Source organism: Phyllobates terribilis, unplaced genomic scaffold (genome assembly GCF_046119375.1).
Source record: "Phyllobates terribilis strain yellow unplaced genomic scaffold, ASM4611937v1 Scaffold_1__5_contigs__length_1240528914, whole genome shotgun sequence".
NCBI lineage: Eukaryota > Metazoa > Chordata > Amphibia > Anura > Dendrobatidae > Phyllobates > Phyllobates terribilis.
In genome coordinates this window covers 922,301,030-922,328,152 of record NW_027362761.1, presented here as the reverse complement: position 1 = coordinate 922,328,152, position 27,123 = coordinate 922,301,030, and the positions used below count along the sequence as shown (strand labels likewise).

Here is a 27,123-nt window from a genome sequence, read left to right as displayed (position 1 = left end):
ATGACAAGACCACATATTACCACCACATAGTGACCGAATAATACCACATACAAGGAACAGATACTGAATACTACAATACTGATCATTAATAAAAAAACACAATACTAATAATATCATAAGTGCCATTGTACACAGGAGCTCTGTACATAGTATACAGTGTATAGTGTCAGTGTACAGGTAGTACAAGAATCACCAGTGACATTATACACAGGAGCTCTGTATATAGTGTCAGTGTACAGGTAATACGGTGATCACTTGTGACATTATACTCAGGAGCTCTGTATATAGTGTCAGTGTACAGGTAATACAGTGATCACCAGTGACATTATACACAGGAGCTCTGTATATAGTGTACCGGTAATACAATGATCACCGGTGACATTATACACAGGTACTCCATATATTGTGTCAGTGTACAGGTAATGCAGGGATCACCAGTGACATTATACACAGGAGCCCTGTTTATAGTTCAGTGTACAGGTAATACTGGGATCACAGGAGCTCTATACATAGTACACAGTGTACAGTGCCAATGTACAGGTACAACACTGCCTCACCAGTGACGTCTCTATTTGAACTCCTTCATCTTCGCTTTTATTCTTCATCCAGCACAGATCGCCATCACTTCTTCCAGCCAGGACTCTTTTCTGCAGAAAGTAACACACAGTTATCTAGAGCACCGCTTTTAGAGCACATTCCCCACTTTTTCCCCAACTTCTACACTACGTCAGATGAAGAAAAAAGCGTCATAGTGCCCCCTGCACAGTATCAGGACCCCCCTCACCTTCTACTCATCGTCATTTGCTCTTCCCCACCCTCAAGTCATAACCATTTGCTTTTCCCCCACCCTAATACATTATCATTTTCCCTCCCCAACCTTCAATACAGCATCATTTTCCCTCCCCAACCTTGAATACATAATCCTTTACTCTTCCCACCCTCAATTCATCATTTACCTACCCTCAATTCATCAACATTTTCTCTCTTCCACCCTCAATTCATCATTATCTGCTCTCATCCACCCTCAATTCTTCATTATATATTCTCCTGCACTCTCAATTCATCATCATTTGCTTTGCCCACCCCCCACCTGTAATTCATCATTTTACTGTCCCCTGTCCCCCACCCTCAATTCATCATCATTTGCTGATTGTCCCCCATCCTCCCATCCTCAATTTATCATCATTTGCTAACAGTCCCCCACCCTCAATTCATCATTTGCTCACCCCCCATCCTCAATTCATCATCATTTACTGACTGTCCCCCACACTCAATACATCATCATTTGCTGACTGTCCCCGTCATCCACCCACAATTCATCATCATTTGCTGTCCCCGCCCCCCACCCTCAAGTCATCATTTGCTCACCCCCCCACCCACAATACATCATAATTTGCTCTCCCCACCCCCACCTTCAATTCATCATTTGTTGTCCCCCATTTCCCACTTTCAATTCATCATTTGCTCTCTTCCACCCTCAATACATCATTTGCTGACTGTTCCTCACCCTCAATACATCATTTGCTCTCCCCACCCCCCACCTTCAATTCATCATTTGCTGTACCCATCCCCCACCCTCAATTCATCATTTGCTGACTGTACCCCGCCCTCAATACATCATCATTTGCTGACCATCTCCCACCATCAATACATACCTAATCATTTGCTCCTTGCCACACCCATTTAATTAATTTTGTTTAAAAAAAAAGGTTTTCATACTTACCTCTCATACCATCCCCTGCTACTCCACATCTGGTAGTCAGCGGCGTGATGACATCATTGCGTAGGCGCTGTCACAGCATGTCACAGAAGAAGCGGAGGGAGCTTCCTTGGATCTGCGCTGCCATTCTGTTTTGACGGCCGTGGAGCTCCAGGAAAGCTCCCTGCACCGACGAGATTGCGCCGCAACATACCCCTGCCACTGGGAACCCCTTCATACTGCTAAAGCAACACTCAAATGGTTTAAGAGGAAACATGTAAATGTTTTGGAGTGGTCTAGTCAAAGCCCAGACCTTAATCCAATTGAGAATCTGTGGTCAGACTTGAAGATTGCTGTTCAACGGAGGAAACCATCTAAGTTGAAGGAGCTTGAGCAGTTTTGGTTTGAGGAATTGGCAAAAATCCCAGTGGCAAAATGTGGAAAACTCATAGAGACTTATCCAAAATGACTTGCAGCTGTAATTGTCACAAAAGGAGGCTCTACAAAGTACTGATTTTAAGTGGGTGAATAGTTATGCACACTGAAGTTTTCAGTTATTTTGTCTTATTTGTTGTTTGATTCACAATAAAAAGAAAACCAAATGTTCACAGTTGTAGGCATGTTGTTTACATGAACCAATGCAAACCCTCAAAAAAAAACTGTGAAATTCCAAGTTGTGAGGTTAGCAAAACACCAAAAATGCAAGGAAGTTGAATACTTTCGCAAGCCACTGTATGTGTTTCCTCATTTTGCAGATAAAGGCTACTTGCTGGTAATAAAAATAAACAAATTACAAAATTTTGGGTTGTGTATATTTGTACCATTTGTGAAGATGACTGTATTGTGAACTCCACCATTTACCTTTTTTCACAGATAGTAGATAATTATACAGTAGATGAGGACATTGCTCAGAAGAATAATGTAAAGAAAAATGTATTCTGTTATAAAGTACCTTATTTTTCGGACTATAAGACGTACCTAGGTTTTAGAGGAGGAAAATAGAAAAAAAAATTAAGCAAAAATGTGGTCATTATGCCCTGTTAAGGGGGAGGCTGTCTGCTGCTGACAACTGTTATAGGGGTAATGTTCCCCAATTCTGTTAATATCCCCCATCCTGGCATATATGGCCCCCTCCTTCCTGTTATACGTGGCCCTCATCCCCATCCTGATATGCATGGCACCCCTTATCCCCATCCTGGTATGCATGGCACCCCTCATCCCCATCCTGCTATGCATGGCACCCCTCATCCCCATTCTGGTATGCATGGCACCCTTCATCTCATCCTGGTATGTATGGCACCCTTCATCCCTCATCTTGGCATGTATGGCCCTCCTCATCCCTCTTCCTGGTATGTATAGTATCCTTCGTCCCTGTTCCTGGTATGTATGGTACCCCTCATTCCTCTTCCTGGTATATATGGCACCCTTCATCCCTCATCCTGGTATGTATGGCACCCTTCGTCCCTCATCCTGGTATGTATGGCCCCCCTCATTCAGGAAGAGGGATGAGGGGGGACCATACATACCACCAAGAGGGATGAGGGGTGCCATACATACCAGTAAGAAGGATGAGGGGTGCCATACTTACCAGGAGCTGCACTGCAGGTACAGTGTGCGGGCTATTAAGGCGTGGGGAGCAGTGAATATTCATTTTCTTTAGTAGCGGGCACAGTGTAGACTGCAGCAGGCGGCTCCTGCTTCCTGTGCCCCGCTCCGCTGCCACTCCCCCCACACCCTCCACCACCCACAGCCACAGTATATATATATATATATATATATGTCGGACTATAAGACGCACCCCCCACTTTCCTCCCAAATTTTCCAAAATAGTCTGAAAAATACGGTAATAAAAAATAACGTAATAGGAAGCATTGGATGAACAAATCTTGAATCGCTTAGCTCTGTGATGTCGCTGGCTTTTACAGTGTGGAATGGGCTGAGATCTTTATCTTTGCCCTGAGGTCATGCCCAGCACTGTGCTGGGAGATCACTGAGTATGAGATCACTGGGCATAGCCGGCGTCCTTTTTAAGACAGACATATCTGTGCTGTGGGCTTATATGAACTTTAACCACTTCGCGCCAGAGCCTGTTTTTGCCTTCGTGACCGGGCCAATTTTTTCAATTCTGACCACTGTCACTTTATGAGGTAATTACTCTGGAACGCTTCAACGGATCCCCCTGATTCTGAGATTGTTTTTTTGTGACATATTGTACTTCATGATAGTGGTAAAATTTCTTCGATATCACTTGCGTTTATTTGTGAAAAAATCGGAAATTTGGCGAAAATTTTGAAAATTTTGCAATTTTCAAACTTTGAATTTTCATGCCCTTTAATCAGAGAGATATGTCACACAAAATAGTTAATGAATAACATTTCCCACATGTCTACTTCACATCAGCACAATTTTGGAACCAAAATTTTTTTCTGTTAGGAAGCTATAAGGGTTAAAAGTTGACCAGCGATTTCTCATTTTTACAACAAAATTTACAAAAACATTTTTTTAGGGACCACATCATATTTGAAGTGACTTTGAGGAGCCTTTATGACAGAAAATACCCAAAAGTGATACCATTCTAAAAACTGCACCCCTCAAGGTGCTCAAAACCACATTCAAGAAGTTTATTAACCCTTCAGGTGCTTCACAGGAATTTTTGGAATGTGGAAGAAAACAATGAACATTTAACTTTTTTTCACAAAACTGCTACTTTAGCCTCAAATTTTTAATTTTCACAAGGGCAGCCAGAAAAAATGGACCCCAAAATGTGTTGTGCAATTTCTCCTGAGCACGCTGATACCCCATATGTGGTGCAAAGCCACTGTTTGGGCGCACGGCATGGCTCGGAAGGTAAGGAGCGCCATTTGACTTTTGGAATGGAAATTTGACTGGAATCGATAGCGGACGCCATGTTGCATTTGGAGAGCCCCTGAGGTGCCTAAACAGAGGAAACCCACAACAAGTGACCGAATTTTACAATCTACTCCTCTGTATAAATTAATCTAGTGGTGGGAAAATAAGTAGGTAAATGGTCACTAAACCCATAGATGAATTCCCACAGAGGTGTCATTTCCATAATGGGGTCACTTCAGGGGGGATTATGCTGTTCTGGCACTTTTCAGAGTACCAGAGCTAAAGAATCCCCCCTGAAGTGACCCCATTTTGGAAATGACACCCCTCTGGGAATTCATCTATGGGTTTAGTGACCATTTTAACTCGATGGATGATTTCCAGAAACAAGCACGCAATGGAAGGTTTAGATTCTGGAGAACCCCCCCTGGAAATTAAGTGAGCTCTACTCGAATGTGTCATTCACTAAATGAACCAAATGTTTGAATGACAAATTGGGATACATTTTTACAGTTTAAAAACGTGGTTCTGTGTGGTAGATTTTAAAGCAGTCAGTGACGCATAAGGCTGGCAATGATGGGCATTGTGGGCAATAGTAGCGGGTATCACGCCTCATTCCTCTCTTAGTACATACACGACATCTTTTCTGGGGGTTCCTTCTTGTTTCCGTTGCTGGAATAAGTGCAATAAAATGTCGCTCAGTGAGTCTTTTCACATCCTCAGATTCTAATGGATGAGCGGGGCTAACACTTTGAAAGACAAGATTTTCAATGACCTTTTCTTGATAATCAAGAAAAGGATCTGAATTTCCTGCTTTTTTGTACAACACAAAAGAATTGTATGTGGCCACCTGAAACAAATAGATAACCAACTTTTTATACCAGGTATAGGACTTTCTTGATACCTGGTATGGCTGTAGAACCTGGTCTGCAAGGTCCACACCCCCCATGTGTTTGTTGTAGTCAATGACTGACACAGGTTTTTGCTTCGGAGTGGTGGATCCTAGTTCTACAGTGGCCCTTGTGGCATCTGTGTGGATCGAGCTGAGGACAAAAATATCCCTCTTATCCCTATATTTCAGGGCAAGCAGCTCTCCGTTGCGTACAGCCCCTGACTGCCCCTTTTGGAACTTTTGGTTGACCAATGGTTGTGGAAACCCCTGACGGTTTTTACGGATGGTCCCACAAGCCCCGATGTTGTGTTCAACCAGACTTTTAAATAGGGGTATGCTGGTGTAATAATTGTCCACATATAGATTGTAGCCTTTTTGAAAAAATGGACTTATCAGCTCCCAAACAATTTTTCCAGATGTCCCCAGATAAGTAGGGCATCCTGGTGGGTTTAGTTGGCTGTCTTTCCCCTCATATATGCGGAAAGCGGATGTGTATCCGGTTGAACTTTCGCACATTTTATAGATCTTTATTCCAAACCTTGCCCTTTTAGATGGGATAAATTGCTTGAGGTGCAGTCTTCCTTTGAATTTTACAAGGGACTCATCTATAGAAATATTTTGTGTTGGGGTGTAGAGGCTTAAGAATTTTTCTGACAAATTTTCAATGATGGGTCTAATTTTATATAACCTGTCATGTTCTGGGGCATTTCTGGGCAGGCATTGACTATTGTCGTTAAAATGCCAAAACCGCATGAGCATTTCATAACGGGTCCTAGGCAGAATGACTGAAAACATAGGGGTGGCTTGAACAGGGTGGTTGGACCAGTAGGATCGAATGCTCGGTTTTTTAACAAGCCCCATGGCAAATGTAAGTCCTAAAAATTTTTTTATTTCCGGGACATTAGTTGGTGTCCATAAATTTGCCCTAGCATAGTAAGATCGGGGATTCTGGCTTATGAATTGGGATGCATATAAATTTGTTTGCACGACAATATGCTCTAGCAAGCTGTCTGTAAAAAACAAATTAAAAAAATGAATTGGTCCAAAATCTTCCACCTCCACATTTATACCAGGAGTGGCGTTGAAATCAGGGCTGAATGGAGCAGCCGAATCCGAAGCCTCCCATCTGGGAAATGCTAGATCATGTGGCAAAGCCCCTTGTACACTGGCGTGCGCCAATTCACTAGTAGCAGGGACAGCGCTTGTACTGGGCAGTGTTCCCTGATTTGGAGACGTTTCTCCAGTAGCGCTATTTGCCCCTATTGTTGTACTGGTCCTTGGGCTTGAGGATGGACCAGAATCACTGCTCATTTCTGAGCTCTCAGTGTCACCGCTACTAAAGCCCTCAAAATCCACATCGCCATCTGAGATTGCGCTGTCATCAGTGTCAGAACACAGCAGGGCATACACCTCCTCTGCGGTATAAGTCTGACGGGCCATTTTATTTTTAGATTTTTTTGACTGGACTGAACGGACCGGACTGAACGGACCTGACTGACCTGACAGGACTGACTGACTGATCTGACAGGACTGACTGACTGATCTGACAGGACTGACTGACTGATCTGACAGGACTGACTGACTGACAGGTCTGACAGGACTGACTGACTGACAGATCTGACAGGACTGACTGACTGGACTGATCTGACAGGACTGACTGACTGGACTGATCTGACAGGACTGACTGACAGGACTGACTGACTGACAGATCTGACAGGACTGACTGACTGACAGATCTGACAGGACTGACTGACTGACAGATCTGACAGGACTGACAGATCTGACAGGACTGACTGATCTGACAGGACTGACTGATCTGACAGGACTGACTGACTGATCTGACAGGACTGACTGACTGATAGATCTGACAGGACTGACTGACTGATCTGACAGGACTGACTGACTGACTGATAGATCTGACAGGACTGACTGACTGATAGATCTGACAGGACTGACTGACTGATAGATCTGACAGGACTGACTGACTGATAGATCTGACAGGACTGACTGACTGATAGATCTGACAGGACTGATCTGACAGGACTGACTGATCTGACAGACTCACTAACCCTAACTCTTACTTTCTTTTTTATTTTATTTTTTTTACTTTCACAGTGGCAAGGCTGACACAGCTCTTGTCACACTGTTTCTCCTCTGCTCTCTCACTGAGATCGGAGGAGAAACAGTGTATTTATCAGGCAGATCGCCCGGGAAAGTTTGTTGCTAAAACAAACTTCCCTGGTGATCTCTCTGATTGGCTGGTGTGACGCTGACATCATCGAGACCTGAGCCAATCAGGTCTCAGTGATGTCAGAGGTCACAGCAGCGGGATCCCCGCCGCTCCTGAGGTATGTGGGGGGTCCCGATCGCCGACCACCAGCTGTTACTATCTTTTAAATGCCGCGATCGCTATGGATCGCGGCATCTAGAAGATAGGAACAGGTTAACATCATGGGGACCTGATCCATTCAGGTCCCCATGATGCCACATGTCAGAGCTATCGCTCTGAACCGGTACCGCAGCGCTAGCAGGACCCTGGGGGTCCTGAGCACTGCGGGACCACCCACCGTTTTTAAACGTCGGCGCTGCACAGAGCCCGGGCAGCGCCGACGTTTATGTACAGTGGGCGGTCCTGAACCGGTTAAAGCAAATCTGTCAGCAGGATTAAACCCTAGAAATAGTGATGAGCGAACGTGCTCGCCACTACTCGGTACTCGCCCGAGCATCATGGTGCTCGGCGAGTATTTCTGGGTTGCTCGGGCGGGAACTCGGGTCCCCTCCCTGCATGTTTGGCGCTCTTTAGAGAGCCAATGAACATGCAGGGATTGCCTGCCATGCACTATAATGCCATAGCCATGTTGTTTGTGGGCATTACAGTGATTGGCTGGCCGCACAGCGCCATCAGGTGTATATCAGACCTAGCGGCGCCATGCTTGTCACAGTCACTCCGGATCAGACAGTGTAGGGAGAGGTGCTGCTGCTGAGCTAGGGAGAGATTTGCTTGTGTATTAGGTAGTGTAGGGAGAAAAAATGTACATTACACATATCCATCTTAACAAACAGGCCTTTTGAGGACTAACTAATCCATCTGCAGAGATATCAGGCAGGCAGTGTATATAGGCAGGCTGGCAGAGTATGTAACAGACTGCAGCCAGGTCCTTTCCATATTACAACGCTAAAAATCCAGCTATTTAAAACTGTGTTTTCTCCGTCACACGGATCACATACACGTTTTCAGAAAATACTGCCATTTCTGGCCTCCATTAAAATTTTTTTCCAGTGTGTCAGCAAAGTTTTTGACACTGGTTTGCTGTTCAAAACAGTTACCTACAGGCCAGATATTTAAAACTGTGTTTTCCTCGTCACACGGATTACATATACGTTTTCAGAAAATACTGCCATTTCTGGCCCCCATTAAAAAAAAATTTCAGTGTGTCAGCAAAGTTTTTGACACTGGTTTGCTGTTCAAAACAGTTACCTACAGGCCAGGTATTCAAAACTGTGTTTTCTTGGTCACACGGATTACATATACGTTTTCCGAAAATACTGCCATTTCTGGCCTCCATTAAAAAAAAAATTTCAGTGTGTCAGTGAAGCAATTGACACCAGATTGCTGTTCAAAATAGTTACCTACAGGCCAGGTATTCAAAACTGTGTTTTCTCCGTCACACGGCTCACTTATACGATGTCAGAAAATACTGCCATTTCTGGCCTCCATTAAAAATTTCTTTCAGTGTGTCAGTGAAGCAATTCACAGCAGTTTGCTGGTCAAAATAGTTACCTACAGGCCAGGTATTTAAAACTCTGTTTTCTCCGTCACACGGATCACATATAAATTCGCTCCAAACTCAGTCATTTGTAGTGAGCGTGGAAGATACTGTCCTCCATTTAAAATGGGCAAGGGACGGGGAATTGGACGTGATGGTAATGGTGCATGCAGAGGCCGTGGGCAAGCCGAAATTGTGCCACAACAAACACCTACATCTTCTCGCCTGACCTTCCTGTCCCAATTTCTAGGGGACCGCGGCACACCACTATTGAACCCAGAGCAGTGTCAAAAGGTTGTTGGTTGGATAGCGGATAATGCTTCCAGTCACTTAGCAACCACCCTGTCTTCCACACGGTCAAGTTTCAGTAGCCGTGAGTCTGGACCGCATATTCCTCACCCTGATCCTCCTTCCTCCCACCATGCCGAGCACCCAGAGACAACTGATTCCACACTTGGACACTCTGAAGAGCTGTTCACTTTGCCATTTATAGATTCGGGCCTCTCGCCCGGTCCACTTGAAGCGGGGCAAGAGGAGATTGCGTGTAGCGATGCCCAAATATTTGAGCAGCCACAGTCACACGAAGGCGACGGTGGGAAAGTGTCACAAGAGGTGACGATGATGAGACACAATTGCCATAAAGTGAGCAGGAGGACCAGGGTGCGGAAGTGGAAGACGAGGTGGTGGATGATATAGTAACGGACCCAACCTGGCAGGAGGATATGCAGAGCGAGGACAGCAGCACACAGGGGGAGGAAGGCAGAGCACTCCAACAGGCAGGAAGAAGCAGTGTGGTGGCCGCAGACAGAAGGCTGGCAACCGTTCCCCGTAACACCAACACGAAGGAAGTTGCCAGTACAACTGTTAGGTCTTCCCAAGTCTGGTTGTTTTTTAAAGACTCTGCCGATAACCCCAAAAAGGCCATTTGCAACACCTGCCAGGCCATCATCAGCAGGGGCGGCAAAATGACCAGCCTGACCACCACCAGCATGATCAGGCACATGGCAGCAAAGCACCCGACTTGGGGGCCGAACCCCAGGGTCCAGGAACAGTGTTTGCGGGTGGCACCATTGCTTCTTCCACTGTTGTGCATGCAAGCCAAATCCCTGTCCATGGTGCATGCGAAGATGCCTCCTGCCCTGCACCTGTCGTTGCACACTCTCAAGTAGCAGCATCAGGAAGCATGTCCTTGTCCCAGTGCAGCGTTCAGTTGTCCATACCCTAGTCCTTGGAACGCAAGCGCGAATATGCAGCCAACGCCCCACAGGCCACACTACTAAATTCTCACATTTCACAACTGCTTGCGCTCGAAATGTTGCCTTTTAGGCTCGTGGAGACGGAAGCATTCCCCAACCTGATGTCGGTGGCCGTCCCTCGGTACTCGGTCCCCAGCCGCCACTATTTCTCCCGGTGTGCCGTCCCCGCATTACACAAGCACGTGTCCCAAAACATTAGCCGTGCTCTCAACAACGCAGTTACCGGTAAAGTCCACCTAACCACAGACATGTGGACAAGTACTTGTGGGCAGGGACGATACATCTCGCTGACGGCACACTGGGTTAACATAGTGGAAGCCGGGACCCAGTCGGACCTTGGGACGGAACACGTCCTCCCGACGCCAAGGATTGCGGGCCCTAGGTCAATCAGGGTTGCCCCCACGGTCTACAGCTCCTGCACCTCATCCTCCTCAGCCTCCTCCTCCTCTTCAGCCTCCATCTCCGAAATGACCACATCAGTCACAAGCTGGAAGCACTGCCTCGGCCAAGCGGCAACAGGCTGTGCTGAAGCTAATATGCTTAGGTGAAAAACCGCACAATGCTGAAGAGTTGTGGACAGCTCTAAAAGAGCAGGCAGATCTGTGGCTAACACCGCTGAACCTACAGCCAGGCATGGTCGTGTGTGACAATGGCCGGAACCTAGTGGCGACTCTGAGGCGAGGCGAGCTCACACACGTACCATGCCTGGCCCATGTGCTTAACCTCGTGGTTCAGCGGTTTCTCAAATCCTACCTGGAGCTGCCGGATCTGCTTGTTAAAGTACGCCACCTGTGTGCCCATTTTAGAAAGTCAGCTGCAGCTTCCGCCGCCCTTGCCGTGTTTCAGCAGCGTTTGCAGCTTCTGGCTCACAGACTGGTGTGTGATGTCCCCACGCTTTGGAACTCTACACTGCAGATGTTGGGAAGGATTTGTGAGCAGAAGAGGGCAGTTGTTGAGTACCATCATCAACAAGGCCGTCGGTATTCAGTTCAAACTCCACGCATAAGACCTCAGGAGTGGACATGGATGTCAGACATATGTACCATCCTCCAAAACTTTGTGGACTCCACCAAAATGGTGAGCGGCGAAGACGCCATAATTAGCGTCACCATCCCTCTTCTCTGTCTTCTGAAACACTTTCTGCTCACAATCAAAGAGGATGCATTGCAGGCGGAGCACGATGAGATGGAGCAAGGAACCATACAGAGTGATTATACACAGCCAAGCCTCATCTCATCCCAACGTGGATTGGGTGACAATGAGGAAGAGGAGGAAGGACAGGAGCTAGTTTCATGCACTATAGACGGTACTACCTGCACAGCTGTCATACCGTCTGTTCAGCGTGGATGGCCAGAGGACAGAGAGGAGGAGGAGAGCATGGTCAGTCATCCTCTTGGTGAGGACACGGAAGTCTTTCCTGTTAGTAGTCTGACACACATGGCCGAGTTTATGTTATTCTGCCTTTCCCATGACCCTCGCGTTCTCAAAATTTTGGGTGACTGTTATTACTGGTTGGTGACACTTCTAGACCCACGCTACAAGGAGAACTTTATATCTCTTATTCCTGAGGCGGACAGGTCTGCAAAAATGGGGCTGTACCAGAAGGCCCTTGTTGCGGAACTATTAAAAAATTCCCATCTGAAAACGCTGGCGGCAGAGGGCACACTTCGTTGGACAACCAAGGAGTACAAGCGAGAGAGACACAACTTCAGTCCAGCAGAGGCAGGGGAACACTGTCAAAGTTCTGGGAGAGTTTTCTCAGACCCTCCCATCGGACAGGCCCTGAGGCGCGGGGTACTCTCAAAGGAGTGCAAAGTTTGGGAAGATGCTGAGGGAGTACCTTGCCGACCTTTACCAACGTCCTCCGTGATTCCGCTGTGCCTTATAATTATTGGGTATCCAAGCTGGATACGTGGAATGAACTGGCTCTCAATGCCTTGAAGGTCCTTGCCTGCCCTACCGCCAGCGTTTTATCAGAGCGGGTTTTTAGTGCCGCTGGTAGAATTATAACTGATAAGCGCATCCGCCTGTCAACTGAAAATGCTGACAGGCTGACTCTTATAAAAATGAACAAGGGCTCGATTGGCCCAGACTTCTCAACACCACCGAATGATAGCAGCGTAACATAAACTCCAATCCAGTGTCTTTTCTTGAGAGGTGTATTCCCATGCACCTTTTCACACCCACACATGGGTATACGCTTCCTGATTTTGGCTATTTGCTCTTGTCCTCCTCCTTCTCCTCATCCTCCCACCATATCACCAGGATGACCTTGGTCCGTGATGCAACACCCACCTAAATTTTTTTAAAGGATGTTTATGATGCCCGTAAAAAAAATTTTTATACAGTATGTTCATGTATACCCCCCAGGGGTAAATGTTTGTCAGCCCATACACTTAGTGCATGGGCATTACAAGTAAAGGAGGCCCTCTCCTTTCTAATGAGAACATTTTTTTATGAGGCCCTCCTCCACGTCTCTTCCAAGGGGCATTGAAGTGCCTCCAAATTTTTGGCAGCCCTTGCATTCACTGCATAGGCCAACACTATGGGAGACTCTTTCCTTTCTAATGGGAATTTGTAGTTACTGTGGCCCTGCTCTCTGTCTTTAAATTCTTAGTGGGGTTTTTCCTAAAATTGGTCAGCCGTTGGACTCACTGCATACCCTTAAACTGTATAGCAGACCCTCTCCTTTCTAATGGGAACATGTCGTACCTTGTTACTGTGGCCTTGCCCTGTGTGTCTTTAAATTCTTAGTGGGGTTTTTCCTAAAATTGTCAGCCATTGGACTCACTGCATACCCTATAACTGTATAGCAGACTCTCTCCTTTCTAATGGGAACATGTCGTACCTTGTTACTGTGGCCCTGCTCTATGTGTCTTTAAATTCTTCGTGGGGTTTTTCCCAAATTTTGGCAGCCCTTGCAGTCACAGCATTGGCATTACCACTATAGGAGACCCGCTCCTTTATAATGGGAACATTTTTTTTACTGAGACCCTCCTCTTTGTCTCTTCAAAGGGGTATTGGGTTGCGTCCAAATTTTTGGCAGCTCTTGCTGTCACTGGATACGCAATAACAGTATAGGAGACCCACTTGTTAATAATGGGAACAACAAAGCATAGCCGGCTGATGGCTCTCTAACAATAGCTAGGGCCGACTGCTGGCCTTTTAAGAATAATAAGGGCCGTCTGATGTCCCTTTGAAAATAGGCTTTATGACTTTCAGAGTCCCTTCATCCTAAATAAAACAGGATGTGTCTGATGATGTGTCACACACCACATTGCCAGATAAGGTTGTAAAATGTTAAAATGACATTTCCCGGTGAATGCATTTGTCGTAAAAAAACAATAGGATCTTTCTTTAGTATAAAAAACAGCGTCAGCAATTTAACAACAATGTAATCACATTGTTCAGCTCATGCACCTCCTCCTCCATCTCCAAAATGACCACATTAGTCACAAGCTGACAGCATTGCCTTGGCCAAGCGACAACAGGCTGTGCTGAAGATAACATGCTTAAGTGACAATGGACGGAGAAATGACAGCCGGGGTAGATACGGTTTCCCTCTATGCCAGTGCTTTCACCGAGCTAAAGAATATGGCTGTGGTGAAATACAACTCTCACTGAGAAGCTGTTTCAGATTGAAAAACATTGTGCCCACCAGAGGATTTGATTCTGAGGGCTAACCTTTCTCCCCCCGCTCAAGAGCCCCATAGCAGCTGCAAAGTTAGCGCTATCATGAACTCTCCTGAGGTAGAAGCCAAGGCACACCAGAGAATTCTTTGGTGGGACCGTCCAACCCTGCCAGGAAGCAGTCCTGGCTAAGAAAAGTATGTGGAAAGGTTCCCGGACACTCTATGGCTGCTTTTTTACTGAGGAGGAAACACACGCACACACGGGGAGAACATACAAAGTCCTTGCAGATGTTGTCCTTGCTGGGATTTGAACCCAGGATCCCAGCGCTGCAAGTCTTCAGTGCTAACCACTGATCCAATGTGCTGCCGTTCACCCTCTAATATCTAACATGCTGGAGAAACTTGCACCTACTGCCACTCTATCTTCAGCTCCTTTGTGAGAAAATGTATTTGGGCAGCCACTTAGTCTACCAAATAAAATTCCTGAGAAGGAAATTGGGGATGGCTTCGCTACTGGTACTGGGTGCAGTGCTAATACAATGGCGTCGTACCATAGTTTGCTGGAAATATTCCAGGCTGGTAGGAGGCAAGCAAATTCCCACAGAAAAGTATCAGCAGTAATGTTCAGGGATCCGCGCTTGTAGAAGACTGAGACAATACCGGGAGAAATAGTGATGGCTGGGGACCGAGTATGAACATGAGGCATGTGGTTGTGAAAAGCTTCCGCCTCCACGAGCCTAAAAGGCCACATTTCAAATGAAAGCAGCTTTGCAGGACTTCCTGTGAGAAATGACACGCACGGTAGATAGGGTTTCTCTCTATGCCAGTCCTTTCACCGAGCTAAATACAACTGTCAGCAAAAAAAGTTGTGGACTGGCTCCGTACTGTCCCTGGCCACATTCACCTGTCCACGTGTTTGTGGTTAGGCGGTCGTTTCCAGTAAGTGCACTGGGGAGGGCACGGATAATGTTGTGGGACCCGTGCTTGTGGAAGGCGGAGGCGATACCGGGAAATATAGTGGCGGCTCGGGACCGAGTATGGACACCCGGCCGCCGCCGGCATGAGGTTGTGAAAAGCTTCCACCTCCACGAGCTTAAAAGGCCATATTTCAAGTGCAAAAAGCTGCCCAGAAATCTGGCAGTTTAGTGTTGCGGCCTGTGGGTGGGTGGGTGGCTGGCTGCATACTTACACTTGCATTCCAAGTAACAGAAAACTAAGCAGATGGTGGCCTCTATCGTCATGGCCTCACCTCAGCACTATGAACTCTCATGAAAGAGAAGCCAGGGCCCGACGGAGGAGTCTCCGGTTCTCTGGTGGGCCCCTCCAACCCTGTCAAAAAGCAGCCCTGACTAAGAAAAGTGTGGGGGAAGGTTCCCGGACACTCTATGGCTGCTTTTTTAATGGGGATCGGACATGCTTATGCATGTTATTTCTCAAACCGCATTACAGATCAGGCCATTGTCCAACTCTGTATTCAAGAAATTAAATGCGCAAAGAAAGATGTGTGTGTGTCAAAGCACCACCGACAAGGGCGAGTTGATGTTGGACGGGCTGCCATTGCTTCTGCAACAAGCTGCATTACAGGACTTCCTGTGAGAAATGACATGCAGGGTAGATAGGGTTTCCCTCTATGCCAGTCCTTTCACCGAGCTAAATACAACTGTCAGCAAAAAAAGTTTTGGACTGGCTCCGTACTGTTCCTGGCCACATTCACCTGTCCACGTGTTTGTGGTTAGGCGGTCCTTCCCAGTAAGTGCACTGGGGAGGGCACGGGTAATGTTGTGGGACCCGCACGAAGGCGATACCGGGAAATATAGTGGCGGCTGGGGACCGGGTATGGACACCCGGCTGCCGCCGGCATGAGGTTATGAAAAGCTTCCGCCTCCACGAGCCTAAAAGGCCACATTTCAATTGCAAGCAGCTGTCAAATATTTGGCAGTATAGTATTGCAGCCTGTGGGTGGGTGGCTGCCTGCATACTTGCGCTTGCATTCCAAGGAATGGGGTAGGGACAACTGAACGCTACAGTGGGACAAGGACGTGGACGGTGATTGTTGCAAGTCTGCAACGACAGGTGCATGGCGGGAGGCATCTTCGCATGCGCCAAGGATCACTCATAATGGGCACACTTTTAGGCAGTGACCTGGAAGTCAGAGATGCTACCAGAGGTCTTCCCCATGCTGTTCCCATGACTTTTCAGCACTGTATGCATGTGTCTGATGATGTGTCACACACCACATGGCCACATAAGGTTGTAAAATGTTAAAATTACATTTCCTGGTGAATGCATTTGTCTTGGTTGAATGCAATGCAAAAGTGCAAAAACGCTACGTGTGAACATAGCCCAAGGTGTGGAGGAGTATTTTTGTTTTTGGTTATTTATTTTGCTTTATATACATTGTACATGTCATGGAAAGGATGTTCCTTAACATATTTCCCAGGAAAATCCATTTTGGTTTCTTTTTGGTATGTTTTATTGTGAGTCCGTAAAAGTGGCGTAATACTCTGACCACGTTGTTGACAGAAGTGACCTGAGAGTCAGAAATGCTTCCAGGGATCTTCCCCATGCCATTTGAGCACTGTTCCCATCGATTTGGGCAATTTGTAGGCCCTCTGCAGACCGCCGGGGGGCGCCGCCTGAAAAATGCTCGAGTTTCCCGTAGACTTACATTGGGCTCGTTGCTCGGGTCGAGCACCCGAGTATTCCCATTTACTTGACCCGAGCAACGTGTACCCGAGCATTTTAGTGCTCGCTCATCACTACCTATAAACTAAAGGCATGCCTATAATGGCGCTGTGATGCTGATTAATATGATACCTGATGTGAAGGGATCCGCTCAGTGGTTGCTGATTACTCACCGTATGAAGTTTTCAGAAAATGAGGTCTTGTGTTCTTCGGGGCGGGCCTTGGCGCAGGGTCTTCTTCTCGTTCTCTGCCCCCCCCCACCACCACCACCAGCATCCTCAGATTATTCAGTAACATGCCTCCTTTTTAAAATTCCGCGCTGCCAGCCACCATCATTGTGTGGGCTGTACGTGCACGGTCCTGTGTGCAGGACTTCAATAAATTGGCTCTGAATTGAGCTGAAATCTCGATCTGCGCATGCGCAGCCGTCGGTGCCATTTTATTGAAGTTCTGCTCACAGGTCGCCTGCTCTGACTGCGCACGCGCCGCCTAGAAAATGATGACAGCGCAGAAGTTTAAAAAGGAGGCGTATCACTGAATAACAGAGGAGGTTGGTGGGGAGAGCAGAGAACAAGACGACCCTACCTCCACATCCCACCCTAAAGCATTCTGGAGTACAGAAGACTTCATTTTCTGAAAGCTTCATAAAGTGAGTGTTCAGCTGCCACTGAGTGGATCCCTTCACACCAGGTATCAGATTAATCAGCATCACAGCTCCATTCTAGCCATTTCTTCAGTTTATAGGGCTAAATCCTGCAGACAGGTTCGCTTTAAGGAGAATATGGAAAGACACCCCTAATACAGAGCAGGTGCTATATTATAGTGCTATGCACACATCCATATTTGTGTACAGACAAGCTTCTACATGGTATCCTTCAACATGCAGCATACAAAAATTGGGCATATTTTATATCCATTTGATGTCTATATTTTAGATCTGAGTATGATATTTCCTAAAGAATGCTGATATGAAAGTTACACAAAACAAATATAATCAGGCTGTATTGGACACAGGCTGTGTGCAATTTAATGGTTGTCCCATAAATAACCTATATTACCCTTGTCATAGGATAGGTGATAAATATATGATTACTGGGGTAAAACCACTGGGACTTCCACCAATCACAAGAATGGGGGTCCAAAAGTCGCCTATGAAATGGAGCAGTAGTGAGCATGTGCAACCTCTGCTTCACTCACTATAGGAGTGGTGGTTGCACATGCTCACCACTTCTCTCTTCATACAGTTTACTTTGGGCCCCTCGTTCTCGGGAACCATGAAAGTCTTAGAAGACAATCCCACAGCAATCATACATATATCATGTATACTATTGTATATGGGGTTCCTTTATCAGCAGACAATATATAATAAGAGAAATCTACGCACATCTCTATTACAAACCAGATAATAAACCTGAATGAAGAAACAGTGCAGATATCCATTTGTAATGCTCATTATCTGCTGTCTATCAAACTTCTTTACTAAGTGAACACCTTTTTACTTCTGACCTTTTCTCTGCACTTTTGCTGCTAATAGATCTGTACTGTGAATAACATAGTTAATTCCATATGGGAAAAAAAATAATAAGATCTGGTATGATAAAAATGGTTGTAAGCTACAGGTATTATACTGGTCATAAAGAAATCAATGGACCATCGTGTACTTGACCTTTTATGACCTGTTCCGTCATACTATTGCTTTTTGTTCATCAACCTTAATGCTTTATTTTCAATACAAAGGCTGAAAGCAGCAGTGCAAGATGTGGAACAGTTAAAAGGGGAAAAAACACGATTAGAAAAGCACCTTGCGGAGCTACAGACAAAATCTTCTGAACTAGAAGAAGAGAAGTATGAAGCGGTTTCCAGAGTGCGAGATAGTCTACAGATCATAGAGGAAGCCAACCTACAGAAGGACCAGGTAAAACCATGCAATGTAGTCACTGACATAGTGTGTCTTTGATTGCACATTATTAAACACTAGAACAACGGTAATTGTAGGATAAAGCCATATAAACTGACCGGTAGGCAAAGCAGCCTTATGGGGAAGCGAACATAGAAGCGAATGCTGAGTCTGCTACTACATACAGTCCTGCTCATCGTTATTGGCACCCATGAAGATTGAGTACATAATGTGGAATATCTCCTGAAAAAAATTAATCAAGTGAAACCGTTTTTTTGTATAGAGCACTCGTGTTAAATACAAAAGAGCAAATGATAAGCAATAATTTAAAACACAAAACAATGGGAGGGAAAAATAAAAAAGCCTAAAGCTTACTGTGTCACTGATATTGGCACTCTTTTCATTAATTTAGTATGAAAACACATTTTGACTCACCTGTTGTAAATCACAAAAGAGATCCACCTGTGATTAATTGTCGGTGCTCATGTGACATGAATTAGCCAATGAATGATGACTTCAGTGTTTTAAAAAGCCACATGGCTGACACTGTTCCTTTGTCACAATGGTGGAGACAAAGGAGGTGTCTGAGGACATCAGAACTGCTATTATTAGCAAACACAAGACTTCCAAAGGGTGTAAGGCCATCTCCAAAGATCTTGGTATACCAGTTTCAACAATGCACAATGTTATTAAGAAGTTTGCCAAGCATGGAACCGTCAAGAACCTCCCTGGACATGGGTGAAAGAGGAAAATTGACGAGAGGTCTTCGAAGGTTGGTGCGAATGGTGGAAAAAACACCATATCAAGCATCCAATGACCTGAAGGCCAACCTGGAACAGTCTGGGGTCCTGGTTTCAACAAGTACTATATGCCGCACACTAAACAAAGCAGAGCTTTATGGGCAAAGGCCAAGGAAGAAACCATTGCTGAAGAAAAGACGTAAAAAGGAACGACTGATCTTTGCCAAAGAGTACCTTAACAAACCACAATCCTCCTTGGAAAATGTTGTGGACAGATGAAACAAAAATAGAGCTTTTTGGCAATGCAAAGCAACAGTTTGTTTACAGACGGCGCAATGAAGCTTATGAGGTAAAGCAGGACTAGGAATTTCAGGGCCCCATACTGTCAAAATTTTTGGGCCCCCTTGAGACTCCGCCCAGGCTCCACTCGTCACAGATGAGGCGCAGGGACTCTCTTGGAGCTGCACGGCCGTTTGGCTGTAAAAGCTCTAAGGCTGAAGGTCCCTGCGCTGAGATGTACGCCGCCGCTGGTGGCACGCCAGCATGCGATACCCTGGGGCCTGGTGAGCAGAAACACAAGAGGGGGGCCCCAGGCCCCCGCTCTTTACTGCAGTTCACCAGGCCCCATACAGCAGTAAGGGCAGTAATGCCCTGATGGCAACCCTGAGGTAAAGAACACCTTACCAACAGTTACGCATGGTGAAGGATCCATAATGCTGTGGGGTTGCTTTGCTTCGTCTGGTACTGGAGGCCTTGACCGTATCACAAGAATCATGAAATCAGAGAATTATCAAGAGATTTTAGAGCGAAATGTTCTACCCAGTGTAAAAAACTTGATTTGAGTTGAAGATCATGGGTCCTCCAGCAAAACAATGACCCCAAGCACAGATCCAAAAGTACACAGGAATAGTTGAAAAAGAAAAAATGGACTGTTTTAAAATGGCCAGCAATGAGCCCTGACCTCAATCCCATTGAAAATCCTTGGGGTGAGCTGAAATCTGCCATTGGGAAAAAGAACCCTACCAAATATTCAAGAGCTTGAACAAACTGCAAAGAAAGAGTGGGAGAAAATTCCAGCTGAGAAGTGCCAGAAGCTTATAGATGGCTACAGGAAACGTTTGGAGGCTGTCAGCAGTGCCAAAGGGTGTGCAACCAAGTATTAATTAGGGGTGCCTTTATTGCTGCACATGCTGTTTATTCTCTTTTTTTCTTTGAAATTGCAACATGGAAATTGAAAAACAAAACAACGTTTTATTGTTCTATTACTTTGGACCACTAATTAAATAATCCTGAGGATATAACTTTGGCACATTTCCATTTATTTCTGAAGATATTGTACAGTCTATGAAAAAAAATGAAGGGGTACCAATAATGGTGAGCAACACTGTATCTCAGGAGTCCATCAACTCAAAAAGATATTCATGGACATACTCTGCCATTCCACTTAGCAGGTCCCAGGAGCACATCTTTTTATTCCTATTAGAAATTATTTTTTTGCTTTAGGTGCCCCCTGGCTGCTTCCACATATTAACTTCCACCCGGTGGTGCAAGTTGAGGGAAAAATGTAAATGCACCAAGACAAGGACCAAATCTGATCCAGGTGCTAAGTTGAGTCGAATACTTATGACGCTGAGTCGCTACTCGCGGACAAGCCGTGAGACCGGGTAGTTAGGAGGTCCAAGGTCAAGGAGGGCTCGTAGTACAGATGCGTAATGCAAAAGCGTGGTCAAGTAACAGTCCGAGTCCGAATGCCAGGAGGGTACGACAATATAAGGGGATAAGACAAACGACTAGTCAGAGGCCAAGTCCGAGTTCAGGTATCTGAGGTCAGAGTGTGTCAAGAGCAAAAGGGATAACACACGTGCGTAGTCACAACAAATCCTAGGTTTGGCAACAAGATAAGGGAATCAGACACATAGCAAAGCACACGCCTCCCAAAACAAAGACAAGAGGCAGACAGCCAGCTAAATAGCCTGGAATCATTCTGAACAGGAGACACCTGTCTATCACAATACTGACAACTCAGCACACCCGTGCCCCGGATCGGACGGCTGAGCTGCCACTCACCACACTGAGAGGAGGATTCGTGGCAGTAGTGAGTTTTGCGTCCCCAATTTGCAGATGTGGCTGGCTCCTTGTGCAGCTCAATGTACTCGTCTGCATAGCTGATGTGTACAGGAGCAGCCAATATTAAATCCAGCCAGACTAGTGTATGCTATGATTTTTTTTTTTCCCCACATTGACCTGAGATCAATGCAGAAAATCACACATCTGCAGTAATATATATTCTAACATTGGACTAAAAATACATTTGTGTGAATATACCCACAAGCTTAGTCACTTAGGCACTTCTTCAGAACTACTTAATTAACACCTCAGTTTATGAAATGTACAGATTATTCATGGATAACCCCACAAAACAGATCACATGTACTGGGAAATGCATAGGATTGATACTTTAGTAAATCAAGTTAATGTGTTTACCACTGATCTCCATTTTGACTTTTATATATGCCTCTGGTGTACAAGATAACATTAGAGCAAATATGACTTTTGTAGGTTTCTTTGCACTTTAGAACTAGAATTTTTTTTCACCGTAGCATTGGAAAGAAATCACCCCCCCCACACCCCTGAGAAATCTTGACTTTTCAGATCACCGTTTCTAAAAGCCTGTCATAGCTAAGGAAATGTGAGTTAAACAGACCATGATGAAGCATATTTTGCATCTGTAATTGCAGGACCTGTTTGTTAATCTATTTCATATAGACATTATGTCACTTTGTTTGTGCATTAGCTGATGCCTGCCGACACTCGGGCGTTAATTAAATAATTAATGTGTTTCCTAGCATGGGATCTTATGTTAGTGTCACTCCAATTTACGTAATTGCTACCCAGTCTACTGTAGAACACCAGACTTTTGGCTCTCGCCCAATAGTAAATGAAACCTTCTTGTTCAAGGGAGGTCAAAAATTGCAAACTGCGGGAAGTTTGTTGCTGACCTAAGTTGTAGTCATATTTTTCTTTCTTTAAATGTGCAGCCTTGTCCTCTATTGCACGCAGTCTAACACTTACTATATTGTAGTAGCTGAGAGAAGTGCTTCTATTAGGCCTATACCTCCCAAATGTTATAGACTGGAAAGAGAGACCCGAATCGCTGTGTGCAATTTCTTAAAGGGAATCTGTCAGTAGCATCAACCCTTCGAAGCCGTCTATATGGGCATGTAGGTCATAGAAAGTTGAATAAACTGATACCTTGATATCTGTGATCCGATGTTTTATTCCAGAGAAATCCACATTTTTGTTAATATGTAAATGAGCTGTTAAGATCTATGGCCCGGACATAGATCTCCCGGAGAATCTGCCTCCAGAGCTTAATTTAAATGAAAAGGTGTCAGACATGTAGATTAGGAGTATCCAGTTGGATATAACTCGTAACGTGGGCTGCGCTTCTAGAGCAATCCAATTCTTTAACAATGATGATGATAAAAAGGTTTCTTATTCGTAACGCGTTTCAGCGCCGTACCAGTATCTTTATCAATTGAAATAAAACAAATTAATAGTAATAATCTTTATATAGCGCCAACATATTCCGCAGCTCTTTACAATTCAGAGGTTCATGTACAACAGTCATAAGTAACATAGCTAAAGATAATACAATAATTAAAGCAAAAATAATAACGACCCTGCTCGTAAGAGCTTACAATCTACAATGAGTTGGGGGTGACACAAAGTACAGGTACATATTTACAGTGATGGTCTAGCCATATTGAGGGGATGGAAAAACATGACAACAGATGGGTTTTTAACCCTTTTATGACGTGGTACGTAATAGTACACACCACGTCATAAGCCCTTGTTTAGCGCAGGCTCCGGCACTGAGCCCGTGCTAAACCGGGCACATGTCAGCTGATCTGTGCAGCTGACATGTGCCCGCAGCAGCCGCGGGTGGAATTGCGATCCACCCGCAGCTGTTAACCAGTTAAATGACACTGTCAATCTCTGACATTTAACATCGCCGCCCCGGAAGCGTGTCACTTACCACGCCCATCGGTGACCCCGTCACATGATTGCAGGTCACCGATAGGTTGGCATGGCAACCCGGGGTCTGCAGCAGACCCCTGTGGATGTTATGGCCAGATTGTTATGAGCGCTGCCCAGTGGTCGGCGCTCATAGCAAGTGAGCAAATCTGCTGCATACAGGCGATCTGCTCGTCGCCTTTATGCTGCAAAGCCAATCAGGCAAGTGCTGCTTCTAGTTTCCCGAGGAGACTATTGAAGCATGCAAAACGGAAAAAAAAATGTTTTTAAAAATATATAAACGTTTAAATCACCCCCCTTTCGCCCCATTCAAAATAAAACAATAAAAAAAAAAAACACATACACATATTTAGTATCGCCGCGCACAGAATCGCCCGATCTATCAATATAAATAAAGAATTAATCCGATCAGTAAACGGCGCAACGAGAAAAAAATTCTAAACGCCAGAATTACATTTTTTTGGTTGCCGCAACATTGCAATAAAATGCAATAATGGGCGATCAAAACATCGGATCTACCCCAAAATGGTATCAATAAAAACGTCAGCTCGGCACGCAAAAAATAAGCCCTCAACCGGCCTCAGATCACGAGAAGTGGAGACGCTGCAGGTCTCTGACTATGGCAACTTTTTTTTTTTTTTTTAAGAAAACTTTGGATTTTTTTTCACCACTTAAATAAAAAAGAAGCTATACATGTTTGGTGTCTACAGACTCGTAATGACCTGGAGATTCATAATAGCAGGACAGTTTTAGCATTCAGTGCATGTGGTAAAAAAACAACTGTGGAATTGCACTTTTTTGTAATTTCACCGCACTTGGAATTTTTTTCCCATTTTCCAGTACACTGTATGGTAAAACCAGTGATGTCATTAAAAAGTACAACTTGTCCCGCAAAAAATAAGCCCTCACACGGCCATATTGACCGAAAAATAAAAAATTTATGGCTCTGGGAAGAAGGGGAGCAAAAAACGAAACCGCAAAAACAGAAAATGCTCCGGTCATGAAGGGGTTAAAGGCCAAAAATGGATGCCAATAACCTATGGAAATGCCCACAGGGATGTTTAAACCAATAAGGAAGGAAATTCCTATCTCCTGGAGGATTTATCCACCAGCCCTGGGGCAGCAGCTGTTTTCCTTCATTCCTGCATAGGAGTTGTGCCTGTCACCACCAGGTGAGTGTAACCAGCACTCTCCTACTCTCCCTCCGTAGGGGATCATCCTATTGTGAGCTCTGGTCCCCACATCTAGATTTATTCATGTAAAATAAGCTCCGGAGGCAGATTCTCAGGTAGTTCTGTGTCCGCCCAGCCCATAGATCTTAACAGCTCATTTACATATTAAGAAAAATGTGGATTTCTTGGGAATAAGACAACAGATCACAGATTCAAGGTATCATTTTAATCAATGTTCTATGACCTGAATGTCCATATAGACGGTTTAGGAGGGTTGATCCTACTGACAGATTCCCTTTAAGCTAAGCTACAACCCTAATCCCGGCCAGTCCTTTTTATGTGTCCACACAGAAGTAGTAGCCTAAATGAAATTCTTTAATGTTTCTATGTAGAACAATACACCTTACATGGCCCCCATACAGTATGATGCTCCCCCACATAGTATGCCTTAAAGATGCCCCACACATGCATACAGTATGATATGATACCCCTACAGTGCCCCACACACTCACACAGTATGATACCCCCAAAGAGCCTTCCCTCCTACAGTGCTCCTCATACATTATATTTTCCCCACAGTATGATTTCTCCACAGTGCCCCACACTTTATGATGCCCCCCATAGTGCCCCACACATTATTAGGTCCCCACAGTGTCTCCACACATTATGAAGCCCCCATAGCTCCCCACCACACATTATGATTCCTCCCCAGTGCCACTTGCAGTATAGTGTTCCTGTGCAGTACGATGACCTTTCCTGGCTGCCGCACAGTATGATCCCCCCCATAGTGCTCCCACTCATTATAGTACACACACTTTATGATGACCCCCCAGTGCTCTCAACACAGTAAGAGTGCCCTCGCACAAAGTATGATGCCCTTTACACACTCAATATGTCACGTCATCACACCTGCTCCGCCGAGACTCAAACAGATGATCTAAATGGTGGAGCAGAGAACTGATGGCACTCTGCTGAAAGAGGACATGCCACCGACCTCCTGGGACAGCTTCCCAAATCTAGGAAAGTCCCACAGGATCCAATGAGTGCTTGCCAGCCTTTCCTGTATGAGTGCACGCTGAGGTGTCGGGCACTGGGTAGGCCTCTGTGACTGCTGAGCCCACAATGAGCAGAGCAGATATAGGAAGCCTTTTTAGACCAACCTATATATGAACCTGTTCAGCTACTCCAGCTCTATAACATGATGCTGTCAGGTGAGGATGCGTTTCAGTGCCTGTCATGTTAAAAGGAATGAGTGTCCATTATTCCCACAAGGAGTTCAGATTGTAATGCCCATCCCCCACATGGTTTATAAGCTTCAGCTATGGAAATGGAAAGCCCTTTTCAGATCTTAATCCAGACATGCACTTTTTTGAGTCTGTAATAGCTTCTTAGCATGAAGTAATCATTACTTCCCTGCATTTCTTCTTCAGCACAGTATACAGTATACATCCATAAGACTACTCTGATAAAACCATGCTTGGGGCACTGTGTAATATTTGGTGTGACTTACCACATGAATGTCCATGTCGTTTGCAGGCACTTCTTCGAGACAAGCAAAAGGAGGAAGAAATTCAAACTATGCAACATGCGATCTCTAAGATAATTCACGAAGCTGCTGCAAGAACAAGGAAAGAGGTAGCGATGTCTTAACCAGCATGGGTGACTCGCAGTGCCATTTTGAATTTATAATAATTGAGATCAGTAAGGACTGAAATAATAAAATGTAAGAATAACCGCTGTCTTAATTTTTATTCCATAAATGAATAGTACACGTGAAAATAAGAATCGTTGTAATATATTTTATCAGGGAATTCTGCTCTTTTCTCCTCCAGGACTCATCAGTCATTTTCAAAATTCTCAATTCAACCTTAAAATCTGTATTCAGTGAAGACAGATTTAGACATTATTGAGATAGGAGATGGCAGCTGCTACTGATAAGATTCTTATTGTCATGTGTTCTACTGATTTATAGAATAAAAATTATTACTGATTAAAGTTTAAGTTCCAAATCAGTCCTACAGGGGGGACAGTGCTTCTTTATTCTATCAGTCAATGGGGGGGGCGACAGCTATCCCCAAACAATTACTTTTAATGTGTCAGAAGACATTCTTTTATGCACGGTTTTTCATTTTATAGGCTTTTTTTTACAATTATACATGCACATTGTACTGCACTTGGTAAAGGAGATGTCTTCTCAAACAGCATGCGTATGTTAAAGGACAGCTGGAGCGACAGTGCATCTGCCTATTAGTCACGCTGCTGTTGCCCTACATTATATGCAATGTAAAGGGAATCTGTCAGCAGATTTCCTTCCTATAAGCTCTCAACACTGCTAAATAGGTGCCAAGGAAACAACTTTAGATATTTCCTTGTTTGCTTTCATAACTTAAACATACCTAAAAAACAACAACCTGATTTTATTTTTTTGCTACTCAATCATTAAGGGGGACGTCCATGACTTTGGTAGGTTACCAATATTTGAATGGTGGGGATCTGCC

At 45.0% G+C, this 27,123-nt stretch overlaps 1 protein-coding gene across 1 annotated transcript in view; it reads left to right on the top strand.

Annotated features, from left to right (window-relative positions):
• Nucleotides 1–27,123, top strand: part of SCLT1 (sodium channel and clathrin linker 1) — a 207,205-nt gene that overhangs the window by 82,564 nt on the left and 97,518 nt on the right. Inside the window, exons 14-15 of the mRNA XM_073641640.1 lie at nucleotides 18,516–18,693; nucleotides 26,162–26,260. Coding sequence (XP_073497741.1) covers nucleotides 18,516–18,693; nucleotides 26,162–26,260 — 277 coding nt within the window. The remainder of the gene's footprint in view (nucleotides 1–18,515; nucleotides 18,694–26,161; nucleotides 26,261–27,123) is intronic.